General features: G+C 39.5%; 1 protein-coding gene across 1 annotated transcript in view; it reads left to right on the top strand.

Annotated features, from left to right (window-relative positions):
* The first annotated feature begins 222 nt into the window (after nt 1–222).
* Nucleotides 223–16,306, top strand: part of Ell2 (elongation factor for RNA polymerase II 2) — a 64,965-nt gene continuing 48,881 nt past the window's right edge. The window contains exons 1-2 of the mRNA XM_048811862.1: nt 223–696; nt 1,411–1,661. Of these exons, the coding sequence (XP_048667819.1) occupies nt 387–696; nt 1,411–1,661 (561 nt within the window). The 5' untranslated portion in view covers nt 223–386. The remainder of the gene's footprint in view (nt 697–1,410; nt 1,662–16,306) is intronic.

Here is a 16,306-nt window from a genome sequence, read left to right as displayed (position 1 = left end):
CGATCAAGACAACCACACGTGACGTCAGGTGTGATTAAGTTGGAGCGTCACCCCGACGTCAGCCTCTCATTTCTCGGACGTCCCGTCCCGGGAACCAAACTCCTGCGACTTTGGGCCCCGCCCCCGTGAGAGTGGAGGGCGGCCAATGAGGGCAGCTCTAAGGGGAACACGGCCAATGAGACGAGCCCGGGGCGGGGCGCGGGGCCAGAGGGTGGGGCGGGTGGCGGCGGTGGCAGCCCGAGGTCTGGCTGCGCGCAGTATATGACAGTACGTCAGCAGCGGGATGGCCGTAGCTGTGGCGGCGGCTGCAGAAGCCCGAGCAGCCGCGGCCGCAGTGGAGGCTAGAGCCCGAGCGGCGTCGGCGGTGGCACCCCGGGGAGTTTAAGATGGCGGCAGGGGGGGCGGCGGGCCTGCGGGAGGAGCAGCGCTACGGACTGTCGTGCGGGCGGCTAGGGCAGGACAACATCACTGTACTGCATGTGAAGCTCACCGAGACAGCGATCCGGGCGCTCGAGACTTACCAGAGCCACAAGGTGAGCGGACCAGCCGACCCAGCTCGGAAAAGAAGAGGGCACTTCTCACCGCCCGGCCGCGCCTCCCCCTGTCCCGGTACCCGGCGCGGGGACCCCGTGAGCCGTGGCTCGCCGCTGCTGCCGTCAGCGCCCGTGGCGGCAGGGCAGGGCAGGGCCAGTCAGGGTAGCTGACGCCGCGGTCCCGGGCCAGCGGGGCGCCGGGGCGTTGGGAGGCGGCGGGCGGGCGGGCGGGCGGCCCCTGGCGGCGGGGCCAAGGCAGCCGCAGCCCGGACTTGGCTGCGCCGCCGCTGCGGGACTTTCCGACGGCGCCCGCGGGTTTCCTGGCTTGTTGGGTCCCAAGGAGGGAGAGAGGCCCCAGGGCGAGAAGTGAAATGACCACGCTGCCTGTAGCGGGGGAGGGGGCGCGCGTACAGCGTACCAGTACAGAACCAGGGGGTACCCGTGGCACAGGCTGTCCGCTTTTTCGGGATAACACCGTGGCACCATAGACCCGAGAGACCAGGACACAGGCGCTCCTTGTAAGGGTAGGACACAACTTGTACTCCCAAAGACTTGGAGACACAGACGCTTTACGTATGCGGGGTTGGCGGGTAGGCACAATGTGTACTCGAAAAGGCTAGTACACAGCCGCTGAGAGTACGGGCTAAAAGGGACACATCTTGCTCTCTGAGGGGCTCTAGAATACAGATAGTATGCGTTCGCGGAGACGCACCGCGTCCGGGGCGAACACGAACCGACCCGGCGTCGCAGGGAGACACATGAGAACTCCCATATATCTAGCCCCGGGAACATGATTTTGGGTTCTGGGAAAAGAAAGGCGAGAAAGCTCAACATACCAGAAAGACGCTCAGCGTCTGGGGTTGACTCGCGGACTTAGACGACGAGCGATCCCGATGGTGGGAAGATACACTGCATCCCAGGCAGAGATTCCGGACTCTTAACCGCCCCCGTTCCGGAGAGAAGACCATGGGCACACATCTCCAGCACAGGGAGAGGCTCAGACGCACTTATACCGCAGTTGGGGCACAAATCCAGGAACGTTTTCATGTTGAAAAAAGTGGGAGAAAGGGGCACCAAGAAGAAACACTGGCAACCAAGGGGCGTGAGGAAGTTGTTTATGGACATGCAGTAAGTACTGTGGAATGAGGGAGACCAGAACGGATGCATTGCCTAAGGGGAAGATATAATTTATATATCAGTAACATTTTATTTGGAGAGAAGAAAGGGAGATATAACTCACAGGGGCATACTGACAAATAGCTCAATCCATACTAAGGAACACACTCTAACTGGTCTCATAAAACGCACAGAGGAACGGAGGGACACCCAGACAGACTCTCATACTTATTCAGATAAAAGTGGAGAAAAGAATTCACATCTGTTGAGCTCCCACTAGTGCCAGGCATTTTAAATACAGAGAAGACACAGAGTCCTAAGCAGAATGGCAGGAGAGGTGTGAGCCAGTTTAGTCTCCTCACATTAACATGCACATAGGAGGAGCACACAGTTATGCACACCTTGGTAAGTATATGAACTTGTATATGAACTTCACATGATAGGATATATGTCAACAGAGCAGGAGAGATTCAGAGATGAATATACTCTAAGAAAGGCTCTCAAAGAATTGGGTGGACACATGGATGTATTCATCAGGATGCATATGTTACCTACCAGAGAAGCATATGTTGAAAAACAGGATTTGTGGGGGGGGTTGAGGAAAAGTGACAGAACAGGGGAGTGCACATACAAAGAAAGAAATACCTTCCTACACACTATGAAATCCTAGGGAGAAAGAGTCTCAAGTATGACTGATAGTTAAGTGTATATCAGCAATTAAGATGTAGAGAGGTAAAAGAAATTTAAAAACCTGCATGTTTCAGTAGCTACTCCCAGACAGGTGCACCTGCAATGGAGAGACCAGCACCAGCATGGAGTGGGAGGCCCACAGTGGGGGGAAAGCCAGATACACAGGCAGAGGGACTAAGGCAGGCAGTGGAGAGAAACTCAGCCCTGTAAGATGGAGAGATAAGCTTGCCTGTTCCAAGAGAAGGGCGTGGGAAGGAATGACAGTGAGAAGAAGGTAGGTCAGGGGATGTAGAGAGAAAAACATACAGAGGCCTGGAGAGAAAAAAACCAGCAAGAGGAGGCCAGTCCCTAGACAGAAACAGACCTAGGGTGCAGAGAAAGACTGACACAGCTGGTGGGGAGAGGCTCTCTGGAGACGGGAGTACAGCCAAACACCTTGGGAAATAACAGGCAAACTGTACAGTTAAACAATGAGATTGACACTGTATTTGGTGAGGAAGAAGCCCACACTAGGGGAGGAGAATGGTGTACACAGGGTGAGTGAAGTGGCAGAAATGTCCCTAGTGCCCACTGATCAGAATGACCACTGGAGGCCCAGGAGGGGAATTGCAATTTGTTTTTCTACCTTCTTGTGGCCTTCATTTCTTCTTCCTATAACCTTGTGTTTTCATGCTTGTGGCAAAGGTTTGAGTGGTCCAAAAGCCTCTACATTTATATGCCAGTTTCTTCTAAAAGACAGTAGATCAAACATTTTCTTTATCTCCCAACCCACCACTTGATTTTTTTTCCCTATTTTACTTTAGTCAAAAATCAGTGAAATGAACTTGATAGCTTTGATTGCTCTTGACTGTTTCTATTGCCTGTTGATATCATTACCATCTTTTTCCTGTAATCCTAGGATTCCTTTTCTCCTGAAAAACTGGTGATAAAAGCAGTGGCATGCTAAAGGGTGGGAGGGAAAACTGAATAAGATGACTTGGCCTTTGCAGTTGAACACTGTCTTGTTCCTGACTTAACCAGTTCCTGTCCTCAGGCCTCACTATCACTTCAGCTCTAGAAACTCTTTTTAAGGGAGGGGGTGAAAAAGTAGGTAGGAATTGGGGGGAAATGCCAAGCCATGTTGGACAAAAAGTGGGAGGAAAGAAGCTGAAGAAATGAGGGACCTTTGGGATGACCATAAGCACTATCAGGAGCCTCTGGAGTGTTCAGCCAAGCCTCCTACAGATGTGCCCTTAGTGCCTCTCCTGGCTCAGCTAAACCAGGGCTCCCCCATGGCATGGTAACAGTTTCCAACAGAAGGCATCTGGCTGAGCTTTTATCCTCAAATGGAAAGATATTTATTTGGTCTTTTTTACTTTTTATCTTTATCAGAAGTACAGTTCATGACTTTAAATTATAGCTTCTATTTGGGAATGTTGGCATATGTCAGATAACTAGAAAAAAGTTTCTGATAGTTTATCTTGTTACTCTGGGGAGGGGGGGCACTGACTTTTATTTCTCATATAAAACTCCTCCCACCATTACTTTGCTTATGTAGGAAGGTGTTTGATGCTTGAAGACAAATGACCTCCACAGTGACTTTGGCCAATGCAAAGTGAAAACTGTTACTCCTTCTCTTCTAATGACTTCTCTTCTAATGACCAGAAATTTCAACAGGTTAATTTGATAAATTAAGCATCAGAGAGTTTCTTTTTTTTTTTTCTTTTTTTGTCCACGTTATTTTGTTTATTTGATTTAACTCTTCTAAATTATCTACTTGACCTAAGTCTTCAAAGAAGTGCATTTAGGAATTTTAGCAAACTGATTTAAGCAGAATAAACAAGTTCTTTAGATATAATTGAGCAAATATTCCATATTATTAGGATATTCACAGTTCCTCACGAAAGATAAACTTGTTTTACCTTTATTATTATTATTACCTTTATTATTCAAGTTTTCTATTTTTACAGAAAACTTTTTCTATTTTTACAGAAGAAATCTTGGAAAACTTTCTAAATAGGCAGGGGAACATTGTGAGTCCAGGAATAGGAGTTGTAGTTGGAGTAAATATGTCCAAAAGTTATTTTCTACTCACTTTGAATATTTAAAAACTATTTCAAATTGATTACATATGAAGTGTTCACTGAAAAGGAACTTTCATTGTTTGCAGGAAAATTCAGATATGCTAGTACAGATATCCAAGATCTGAAGCTTTTTAAAATATAGATAAATTAGTTTGAATGAGAGGACAAGTTACTAAATAAATAAAAATCACAAATTACAACTTTATATCATTTAAATTGGTGTTTGTGATTATGTGGTCTGCATAAGCTCTACATATTTTTAAGTGAGCATGTATTACTGTAATTACATATTTCTCCCAAACATAAAACATATTTAAAATGAAAATACAACATCTTATAAACTTAATTTCTCCAGTAATATAGTTGAGTAATAAATTTGTGTAACAAAAATTTTATCAAAATAGAGTTTAGATTTTGTCATTGCTGAGCCTGTCAATTTAGTTTTTACAAATGTTTTCTTAAAGTTTCAAAGGTAGTGGTTCAAACACAATCGTGCTTACCCAACTATCACATGAAAAGTCTTACATGGTTGTGTTGGGGGCTAGGGGCTACTCATTCTCCATCTCTGAAGGCCAAGAAGTAAATCCATTTAAGTAGGATTCTGTTAAAATATTCTCTTGTTAATTCTAATGGCTTAAAATAAATTTTTCTGCCTTGATTCAAGTCATTTAGGAAAAATCTTACTGTTTTTGAAAATTTGTGCAAATATGCTTTCATTTCATCATTTAATTTTGCATGAAGAACTCAGTCTCTTTATTAACAAATATTATTTTTAATCAAAGCATTAGGTCTTATTTAAACCTTCCAGGTTATTGTCCTTCATGGTAGCTCCCTTCAGTGTGTTACTTGATCTTTTTATTTTCAGTCCCTGATTCCACAAGTTATGGGGTTTCATGGTTTGCAGAAAAATTCAGATATGCTAACACAGATATCCAGAATATCAAGCTTTTTAAAATGTAGATAAATTTAAAATGTAGATTTCCTCACCTTGGCCTTTCTTTCAACCAGGTGAATATTTCAGCATTTGATTCATTTTGGTTTAAGACACAGAAAAGACTCATCTCCTGTTTCTTCTCTTTCTGTTCTTCCTGCCCTCAATTGTATATATGTGTAGGTTTTCACTAACATGCCTTATAAAATACAGAAGTCTGTGTTCCCCAAAAGCCTCCACTTCAGTATCCCGGTCTGCTAACACAGCCCTGCCATCACTGTCAGACATGTTTATTAAGTAGAACAATGAGGTTTGGTGTAGTAGATTCCATTTGTTCCACTTCAAAAATGTAGCCAGGCTTAAGTAATTTAACCTTGCTTACTCTCACCTTCAGTCAGCGCTTGATCTTAACCTGGTTTTTATCAAATTTGTGCCCCTTGCTGCCGTGTTTGAAAAGTTTATTCAGATGCTCAGTTAGTTACTCAGTGCAAAGGAAGGTGTTCCTCCCTGAGAAAAGTAGTAGCCAGATCGCCTAAAAAGATAGACAGGGAACCTTGGCACCAGAATTAGGAGGAGAGAAAAAGAACATATGTGAAGGACTGGAACATGTTCAAGAAAAGAATTTAAAAGGAAAGGAGTGTAGAATTCTTGGAATGATTTCCAGGGAAGCTTACCAAGGACAATCACCAGATTCAGCCTTTCCATTTGCTCCATTTGCACTTGTGAAAAATTACGGAAGCTTTGCTTCTAGGGCTTCTTAGGTAATTTGCAATAAAGCCAGCAGAGGGAAGAAAAATGAGAATTGCAGCTGAACCAATGCTGGGTCATTTTTAACAATTTGCAATGACCCTTTTCTCTGTCACAGAGAGGCTCAGGAACTAGCACCAGAATCCAGCCAGTTTGGGCCCAAGTATATTTGGAGTGTTTGAGAATATATCCCTAAATGTGATATTATAGTCATTTTTACATTTAAAAAGAGCTAAGTTTACATCAAAGAACAGAGTGAGTAATATAACCCTGCATTTGGCTTTCCTGCATGTCACAGCTCCAAACAACATTTCCTATGACTTGTGCAAAAATCTAGAAAAGCAAGTCTGGAGGAGAATGCAATAAATTAATGGCCAAGTCTCCATAGACAAACTAAAACTGAAAAATATGGCATAATTCAGGTCAGATGAGAACTGTTTTATCTTTGTTTTAGTTTTTCTCCTCCTTTCCTTTTTTTCCTTACTTTTATCCTTCCCTTTTTCCTTCCTTCTTTCTTAAATTTCTACCTATCTATAATTTCTGTTGTGTCACTAGGGCTTTTAAGAGTCATGTTAAATCATCAGGAAGAACTGGTTTAAGGATCTCCACTAATACTATGCTAGCAAAGGTCAAACCTACCTAGCATTTCCATGCCTGGTGATTTAATATAGGACATAAGAAGAGAGAATCTTGTTAAGGTATAAGCTCCTTAAAGATTCATGAGACAAATTAGTACCTTGAATTGACCTCTACAGTCAGACAATTTAGCTAGTAGGTTCATAGTAACTACATTGTTTGACAATGGCATGAGCTTCTTTTCTTCTTGGAGTTCCTATGTTATTGGTCTAGAAAAGATCCTTGGGTCTTAAAGGGTTTTAGTATTAAGATTTTAGCAAATAAAGACTGGATGGAGGACCACATCTCCCGCAGAGAGAATGTCATAGGTAAAGAACAGTAGTAGAAAACCTCAGGGCAGGCTCTGAGAATTGTCGGAAACACCCTGTTTCACTTAACCTGGAGTGCAGGAGAAAAAGATGGTTGTGTTTAAGAAAGTTGAAGCAGGTCCAAGTAGGGTGATTACCTTATGAAGTAATTTGGACTTTATTCTGTCTACACCGGGGAGACACTGAGTAGAAATTTGAGTGATCTGAGCTACACTTTTAAATTATTCTGATCTTGGTGTGCAAGATGACTATGAAGTGAATCTGGAAGGAAATAGACAGGTTATGAAAAAGTTTATGGTCCAGGCCAGAAATTATTGGAGTCTATGCTAGGATTCTGATGGAAGATATTAGAGATGAATCAATCTATAGAATTTAACAGTACTTTAAAGTAGGAGTTTGAGTTGAGATTTCTAGCCTCTGGGAGAGGGGACCCTCAGAAAAGGAAAAGTCAGAAACAGATAGGAGAGTGGGGTGGGGTGGGAAGGATAAAGATGATGAGTGTGATTTGATGAACATTTATTCAGTCTTTTGTATAGTCAAAAGAGACTTAAGTATATTTTGTATTTACATGATTAGATGTTGTGTATTTAAAGGTATATTTGGGAGTCTGAGGCAAAATATAGAACAGTGCTGTATGACTTATATGTCCTATATTAACTGTTCTATTCAATGGAAATTTTGGAAATTGTTAATGTCCAGGGGATGATTTAAATTGGAAAAATTTTGGTTTGAGTGGGGCTTTTTAAATTTTGCTTTTATTTTTTTAAACTTTCTTTATTGAGTAATCTCTATAGGTTGTACTTAAGATCACTATTGACCATAGATAATATGAAATTAAAAGAGTCGGTGTTTTTCCTTCTTCCAGATTATCTCCATATCTGTTTTGGTGGAGTTTTGTTTGTTTATTTTTGTTTTGTTTTGTTTTGGTTTTTGATGTTTGTTTTGGCGCTAGAGATTGAATCTAAGCTCACACTCTACCATTGAGCTATACTCCTAGTCCCTGTTTGGGGGCTTTTTTTTTTTTTTTTGTACCAAGGCTTGAGCCAAGGGGCACTTAACCACTGAGCCACATCCCCAGTCCTTTTTTATATTTTATTTAGAGACAGGGTTTCTAAATTGCCTAGAGCCTTGCTGAGTTGATGAGACTGGCTTTAAACTTGTGATCCTCCTGCCTCAGCTTCCCAAGCTGCTAGGATTACAGTGTGCAACAGCATGGCCCTTAGGGCCAAATTTTTTTTGTTTCACAGTTCCTTATAGAAAACAAAGCAAAACAGTCATGAATACATCAAGTTTTTGTTATATATGCACAGTGTAGTAGACTAATATGGGGCTGCATTCATAATCCATGGTGGTAATCTTGGTGAGAACACTTCTCCACCGAATAGGGAGCTTCTTCAAGGGTGAAATCAGGCTGGAACTTGTAAAATTCACTGATCTAAATATACTTATTTGGAAATGTAAGTGTTAGCATACTTTAAAATAACATTTATTTAATTAGTATCATTGCTTTTGGCTCCATTATTGGAAACTATAATGCTGCAGAGGACCAGAAAAGGTGTCATGTAGTAAAAACTCAATTGAATATTTTAAGATGTTTCTTCTTTAATAATAAAGATTAAGAGGTAGCAGTCAAGAGTTACAAACTACCTTTGTTTGTTCTTTCAGCAAACATTTTTATTCGTCTTCCTACATCTGCTAGATATAGAACTAGGCATTGAAGATACAACGCCAAATAGGTCATAGATGGTTCCCACCATGAAGAAAGTACATATCATTAAGTAGAAGCAGATAAACATGTAAAAAATAAATAAACACAAAGTTTGTGTTCATAGGGAACACCAACAGATAGAAAAGTTGTATTTGAGGGTGTGTCCGTGTATTCTTCACCTGCTGTCCTCAACTGAGCCTACTGTCTCTTCCACACCCCCCACACCCCTGAGGCTACACCTGACCAAATACTGTTGCAAATCATTTCTCTGTTCCTATCTTACCAGACCTCTGGCATCCTATCATGTTGACCATTTCTTCCTATTACAAACATTTTCCTGATTTTCTTCTTACCTCTTGTCCTTTGCTTACTATCCTTTATTTCCCTGACTCCTGAATATTGGAGATCTCAGTTCCCTTCTCTTTATCTGTTCACTTTCTCCAGGCAAGTTCATCTAATTCTTTGGATTTAAATGCCATTTATATGTTAATGGCTCCCAAATATTTATCTTCAGATCAGAATTTTTTCGACTCCAGGCACTTATTTTCAACATAGTACCTCTTCATCAAAATTTAATAGGCATCACACACTTAATATATACGAATATAACTCTTGATTTCACTCCTTAAGCCTATACCCACCTGAGTGTTCACCATCTCAGTCAGTGGTAGCACTCTCCAGTTGCCTAGAAATTGACTAGTAACCTTTGATTTCTCTCCTTTTTTGTTGACATGCATCAGCAAGTCCTGTCACTTTTTAAAATGTCTAGAATCCAACCCCAGCCATTAATGCTATCTCATTCCCAGCCACCATCATCCTTCTTCAGGATCACTGCCATACATCTCCCAGCTAACCTCCAGATTTCTACTCTTCCCCCCTAATTCATTCCAAAGAGCAACCAAAGTGATCTTTTAAAACTGAGTATAATCATGTAGTTTCCCAGAGTCAAGCTTCCTAGTGATTCACTTTGTAAAAAGTGATTTAGCTGTTCCATTTTTATCAATTTATAGTCTTTTCAAAATAATCTCTATTTATCTTATCTTATTTTACCACTTCTCTTTATACTTCTGCTCCAAAGATCAAGATCCCCAGGAGCAAAGCTTTATTTGCTTTTACAAGTCAGATTTGACATGTAAGTTTATTATATAATTATAAGGCCAACATTAAGCTCTTGGGGGGAAAACAGTGGGATGTTGTGCTTCAGGCATTGTTGGTTTAAAGGCTGGGTCACAGAAACTAATATTTGGCTGGTTTTTCAGCTAGCATTTTTGGCTTTCATGTTCATTTAAAAGTTGTTTGAAATCCTAAGATTTAAGACAACAGTAAATTTTGTTCTTTTAATTTGGTATCAGGTATCTAGTTTCTCAGAAGCTATCCTTCAAAACAAGGATTGTGCTAAATAGATTAGTGTTTTTCCTTCTTCCTACTGTATTAGTAATTCCTTTTGTACATCATTCTTCTGTGTTGTAATGGCTAGAAAGAAATTATTCTTTACTACATATGCTCTTTGATCTTGTTATTCAAAACCTACAGAAAAGGAGTTTCCTCTACAACTAAGGTAGGATGGATTCACAAGGCAAAATACTAGATTGGTTCTGTGAGTATTAGTGACTCTTCTGTAGGCATCTAATAAAAGGTTTGAGACAAAGGAGATGCTGTTTATTAAAGCAGTTTTGCATTATCTCTAAATTTCATATCATGTATCAATCTATGTTTATTACTGGCTTTTGACAAGAGCTGGTATATTTGATTTTTCAGGATCAACTGTCTGATTTCCTGTGCTATTTCCTGCTTTAGCTCCTATTTTCTTTCTTCCTCTTCTCTCTGTCTAAATATTTTTTTTATTACAGTAGTCAAAATATAATTATGGGATAGACTTTGAATTCTCTGTCAGGTGATATTATAAAGAACAAAGACTAAAATGACTCTTAAAACAAAAAATCACAACCACATGTTTTTAACTAGTGTAGTGCCTCTTTTAGGAAGGAAAATGAACTATTTGATATGTTATATCTCAAGGAAAATCATATCTATTTTTTATTGTTTACTTGCACAACTGAAAACAAGTTCTTGAATTGCCTGATACTCTCCTTAAGCCATAGTGCAAAACCAAAGCGATTCGCTGTCTGTCCTTAGTCCTGTCTGTTTTCGATTTTTTCATATTTTATACACCTATTTGCTGGAGAAGGATAGGAAAAAGCTAGCTATGTGTAAAATGGTGGATTAAAGCACAGTTTTTAAAGTGAGACAGTAATAGAAAGAGCATAGTTCTTAAAGTATTACTAGGCTTGAGTCCCAGGTCACTTAGTTGTCTGATCTTAGATATTCATAAGACTTAGCTGAGAAATAAGAACCCACGTATCTACCCTACAAGGGCGTTTGTGAAAATCCATGAAGGTGGTGGTAAAAATAATTAGCATGTCTGATATATTTCAAGCATTCAATAAATGGTAACTGGCTAACTAACTATAATTATTTCTTTTTTTTAGAATTTTATAATTATTTCTTAAAATAATCTCACTTAAATCAGTTACCTGTACCATCACTATTTATAGAAAGTGGCTTGTTTGGGGCAAAGTTCCAAAATTATTTTTGACTTTGAAATTTTCTGCAATATACTTATCATGACACTGATTACAATTTAAATCCATAGGTAAATACCAACAAGTATGTAATAAATGTTTAGTTTTAGTAATTCAAGAATAATTCAGAGTAATTTGGGGTTAAGCATTCCATGATGGGCTCAGCATGGAAGCTGAAGGTATCTTAAATGCAACTCTAACTTAGAGACAGTTATAAACTACCCGAATATGTAAGTGACTATTGAATTCCACAGAACTGTGGAAAACTTCTCTCCCACTCTCTAGGAATCATTTTAGGAATTAATATTACATTATTAAATTAATGTTACTTAGTAAAACTGCTTAGTAAATTAGGTATTATTTTTATAGTCCTATGTTGAGGAATAATTCCTGGAAATAAGTGAACATAGATCTCTTTGGTCATAGAGCAAGTTTTATTGCAGTAGTATTGGTTTGTAATGGCAAAAATCAACAGTATAATAAACTTATGAGCATTTTATTATTGGTACTTCTTTTCAATACTTGAGAATGTCCTGCCTATATAAAGGGTTTCATGAATTTTGAAAGAGCTATTTGGTACAAATATTTAATTAAAACTAAAAAACAAAGGTTGAAGCCCTTCCAAAACTTATTTCTTATGAGAATGTAATTAGTAAGGTGAGATTTATTTTTAAAGCATGCCAGATCCTATTTGGCCACCTATAATTACTTCAACTTTTAAAAGTAGCTTGCTTTAAAAAAATTTTTTTTAAAGATACAGTGAATTGAGGTCATAGGTTTGCTGTTAAACTAGGCTAAAAAACGTTTGGACAAAAAACTAACATGCTTGTGATACCTGCTTAAAGTGGCATTTACTTTTAGAACTTCTTATTCCCAGTAATTATCCTTTTAATGTAATGGTCAAATGCATCAGTGGTATAGAGTTCTGTGGAGGAGTTTGCTGTGCTTTGGTATATGGTGGGAGGACCATCTGTGGACTGTATGACATGCTAAGAGGTTCTGCTGGCTACATGAAGGATTGGGAAGTACTTGAAGGAAGGAAGGAAAGCTTTTATCTAGGTGCCAGGTGATAAGGGCTTGAAATGGGCCAGGGGCTTTAAAGCTACAGACTAAGCTTACGTTGAGGAAGTCTGCAGCAGACTGGCTGGAATTGATGATTGGTAACCCTAGAGCCACCTTGACATCATTTTTCTTGGTGCCTGATATTCAATCTGTTAGCACATCTTATCAGTCTTCTTTGGGAATGTCTGCACTGTCCACCATCTCTTTTGGGCTCTAGATATAGTTATACTAATTTAGGCCTTTATCACTACTTCCAGGGTATTTCTAAAGCATCCCTCGAGCTGTTTTCAAAGCCATTTCCCCAGCCCTCCCCTACCCCAATCCATCTGTTTTACTCATGGCTGAAAGAGTTGCCTTTACCCAAAACATTTGTTTCAGCAGCTCACTTTCTTATCCAGAAAAGGAAAAGCCCCCAGTTATTTATCCCGTGGGAGGCAAGACTTAAAGATCATCAGTAAGAGGCTATGGAGGATATTAAGGCAGGATTCTTTCACAGGGTGATAAATCTTTAGGGTGGATATCCTGAGATCTGAAATTTAAATTATTGTCCTATTTATTCTGTAACAGATAGAATCTAAAAGCAAAGGCAAATTTTGAGGACAGCAAATGCTTAGGCAGGAGCCTTGGGTTCAATAGCCTTTATGTTGTGTTTTAGTGTGAAAGAATTTTGTATATACACACACCTTCCCTCTTCCTACACAGTACCCATTCCTGTCTCCTTGCTTTTTTCCTCAGGGCACTCTCTCTCCCTGGAGTTTGTTTTTTTTCTAATCTACTACTCAAAGTCTATTTTTTTCCATAAATCTTTTGACTTTTCTGACATCTATTAAAATTCATGCTCTCCTTTCCTTTCTGAGAATGCTTACTATACTTCCCAGTAGGACTTAACCCAGTACTTAACATCAGGTATCCCCCCAATTAAAATATGAACTCTGACTTGAGGAATTAGGCACCCATATTCTTGTACCTTCCAAAGGAGATATGTGTATTACAAGGTAATACAAGAAAAGTAGCAAGATGCAGGGTACAGTGGCATACACCTGTAATCCAGCCACTCAGGAGGCTGAGGCAGGAGAATTGTAAATTCAAGGCTAACTTCAGCAACTTAGTGAGACCTTAAGCAATCTAGAGAGACCATGTCTCAAATTTTTAAAAAGGACTGGAGGTGTAGCTCAGTGGTAGAGTGTCCCTAAATTCAGCCCCCAGTAGAGAGAGAGAGAGAGAGAGAGAGAGAGAGAGAAGGAAATTAGCAAGGCCCAGCTTAGTTATTGCTGAACCACAGGGACTGGGAAGGACTGGGGATAGAATGGTGGGCATCAACTATATTATTTCCAATTTCTCTTCTGGATTTGGAATTCTGATTCTAATGACATATAATTGATTAATATAATATGGGGTGGGGGACAGGAGATGTAAAGAGACTATAAATTCTAAAGTTGTAAGCCTGAAAAACCAAGAGTAAAGAAATGTCATTGCCAGGACAGTAGGAAAGAGGTACCAGTTTGGTTGGGGAGGCTGGAGATGGGAGAGTTAGTGTTTGCCAATCAGTAAAAGTTTGCTGTATCGAGAGTTTCTAATATAAAGCACCCTGTATGCAGGAGTAAACAGACAATTGTAGAAAAATGCCAGATGAGGACTGGAGAAGAGATTTAGTCATTTCCAACAGGTATGGTGAACCTCCAGAAAGGAGTGGGTATAGAAAGAGGAAAGGAAGCTAGCTTTTGAAATGAAATGTATGATCAAACACCTGAGAATACTGGTGTCTCTAAGTACAAGGAAGAGGTAATATACAGTGGAGAAATCAGCAATCTGAAAATTGGGGGGAAAAAAATCTCATTTATTTGACAAAGAATAGATGATGAGCATGATGGAGAATTTCAAGTTCCAGAGAAGTGAAGGCAGCATATGAATTGAAAGTAGTCAAGTAGGAAAGTGTAATCAGCCTCCAAGGAAATGGTCAGATTCAGGAGATAGGGCTGATGGACACATTGTTAAAGCTGGAACCTGAAAAAGTAGGCCCAAATCTCCATCATGTCGGTTTAGGCCCCAACTTCCTTAACAAGACTCCTATAGTGCAAGAATTAAAATCAAGAATTAATAAATGGGATAGATTCAAACTAAAAAGCTTCTTCTCAGCAAAAGAAACAACCAGTGAGGTAAATAGCCTACAGTTTGGGAGCAAATTTTTACTATTTGAACGTCAGATAGAACACTAATCTCTAGGATATATAAAGAACTCAAAAATCTTAACACCACAAACACAAATAACCCAATCAATAAATGGGCCAAGGAAATGAACAGACACTTCTCAGAAGAAGATATACAATCAATCAACAAATATATGAAAAATGTTCAACATCTCTAGCAATTAGAGAAATGCAAATCAAAACTACTCTAAAATTTCATCTCACTCCAGTCAGAATGGCAGCTATTATGAATACAAATAACAATAAGTGCTAGCGAGGATGTGGGGGAAAAGGCACACCCATACATTGCTGGTAGGACTTCAAATTGATGCAGCCAATATGGAAAGCAGTATGGAGAATCCTTAGAAAACTGGGAATGGAACCACCATTTGACCCAGCTATCCCACTCCTCAATCTATACCCAAAGGACTTAAAAACAGCATACTATAGGGACACAGCCACATCAATGTTAGCAGCATAATTCACAATAGCTAAACTGTGGAACCAACCTAGATGTCCTTCAGTAGATGAATGGATAAACAAAATGTGGTATATATACATAATGGAATATTATTCAGCATTAAAAGAGAATAAAATCATGGCATTTGCAGGTAAATGGATGGAGTTGGAGGATGTAATGCTAAGTGAAGTTAGCCAATCCCCAAAAACCAAATGTCAATGTTTTCTATGATTTAAGACTGCTGATTCATAATGTGGTTGGGATGGGCAGGGGTGGGGCATGGGAGGATTAGATGAACTCTAGATAGGGCAAAAGGGAAAAGAGGAGGAAGGGTAAGGGAGGGGGCACGGGGGTAGGAAAGATGGTGGAATGAGATGGACATCATTACCCTAAGTACATGTATGAAGGCACGAATGGTGTGACTCTACTTTGTGTACAACCAGAGATATGAAAAATTGTGCTTTATATGTGTAATATGAGTTGTAATGCATTCTGCTGTCATATATAACAAATTAAAATTTTAAAAATGAAAAAAACAAAAAAGCTGGAACCTGAATCTGTGTTACCTAACTTGTAGGACCACCTACTTCAACACAAAGTACGGCTTCTAGCCTCAGCAACTTTTATTACTTCAGGAAGAGTAAGTTTAGCCATGGAAGGTAGTTTGGATGGGGGTTTTCTTCTAAAGAATAGTATCTGTATTTTCTAATTTTTTTATACCTTTATTTTATTTTTTATTTTTATGTAATGCTGAGGATCAAACCCAGGGCCTTGCACATGCAAGGCAAGCACTGTACTGCTAAGCCATAACCCCAGCCCATGTATTTTCTATTTTTTTAAAAAAGCCTATGAATTAGAATGATTCACTACTAAAAATTGTGTTTTAAAAATTCAAGCACTATCTTTTTATCTTCCCTTTTTAAGAAACCCACTTTTCCCTCACCAGAAATGAATTTGTCCCCCAGTAGTACTTTGATTCTATTAATAAATCTAGAGTTAAATTATCTTTTCTTGGTGGTCAGACAGTGATAATAGTTTGCATTATAATTTTTCCCCAAGATGTTACCCATTTTTGTAAATAATATTACTGCTTTATATTTTATATTGAGGTTTTCTATCTTTTAAAGAGGCACTATACTCCCCTACCCCAGTTATTATAATCCTGATTAGTAAACTTTTAAATCTGCAGATAAGTTTCAGGAAGTAATTAGAAGTAGTAGGTGATATGCTGTAGTTTATGGGAAGGACACTTGGCCACCTCTATGGGCATGGCAGGGGTGGGGT

This window comes from Marmota marmota, unplaced genomic scaffold (genome assembly GCF_001458135.2).
Source record: "Marmota marmota marmota unplaced genomic scaffold, marMar, whole genome shotgun sequence".
NCBI lineage: Eukaryota > Metazoa > Chordata > Mammalia > Rodentia > Sciuridae > Marmota > Marmota marmota.
Note: the sequence above shows the minus strand (reverse complement) of the source record. Positions and strands in the feature narration are given on the sequence as shown.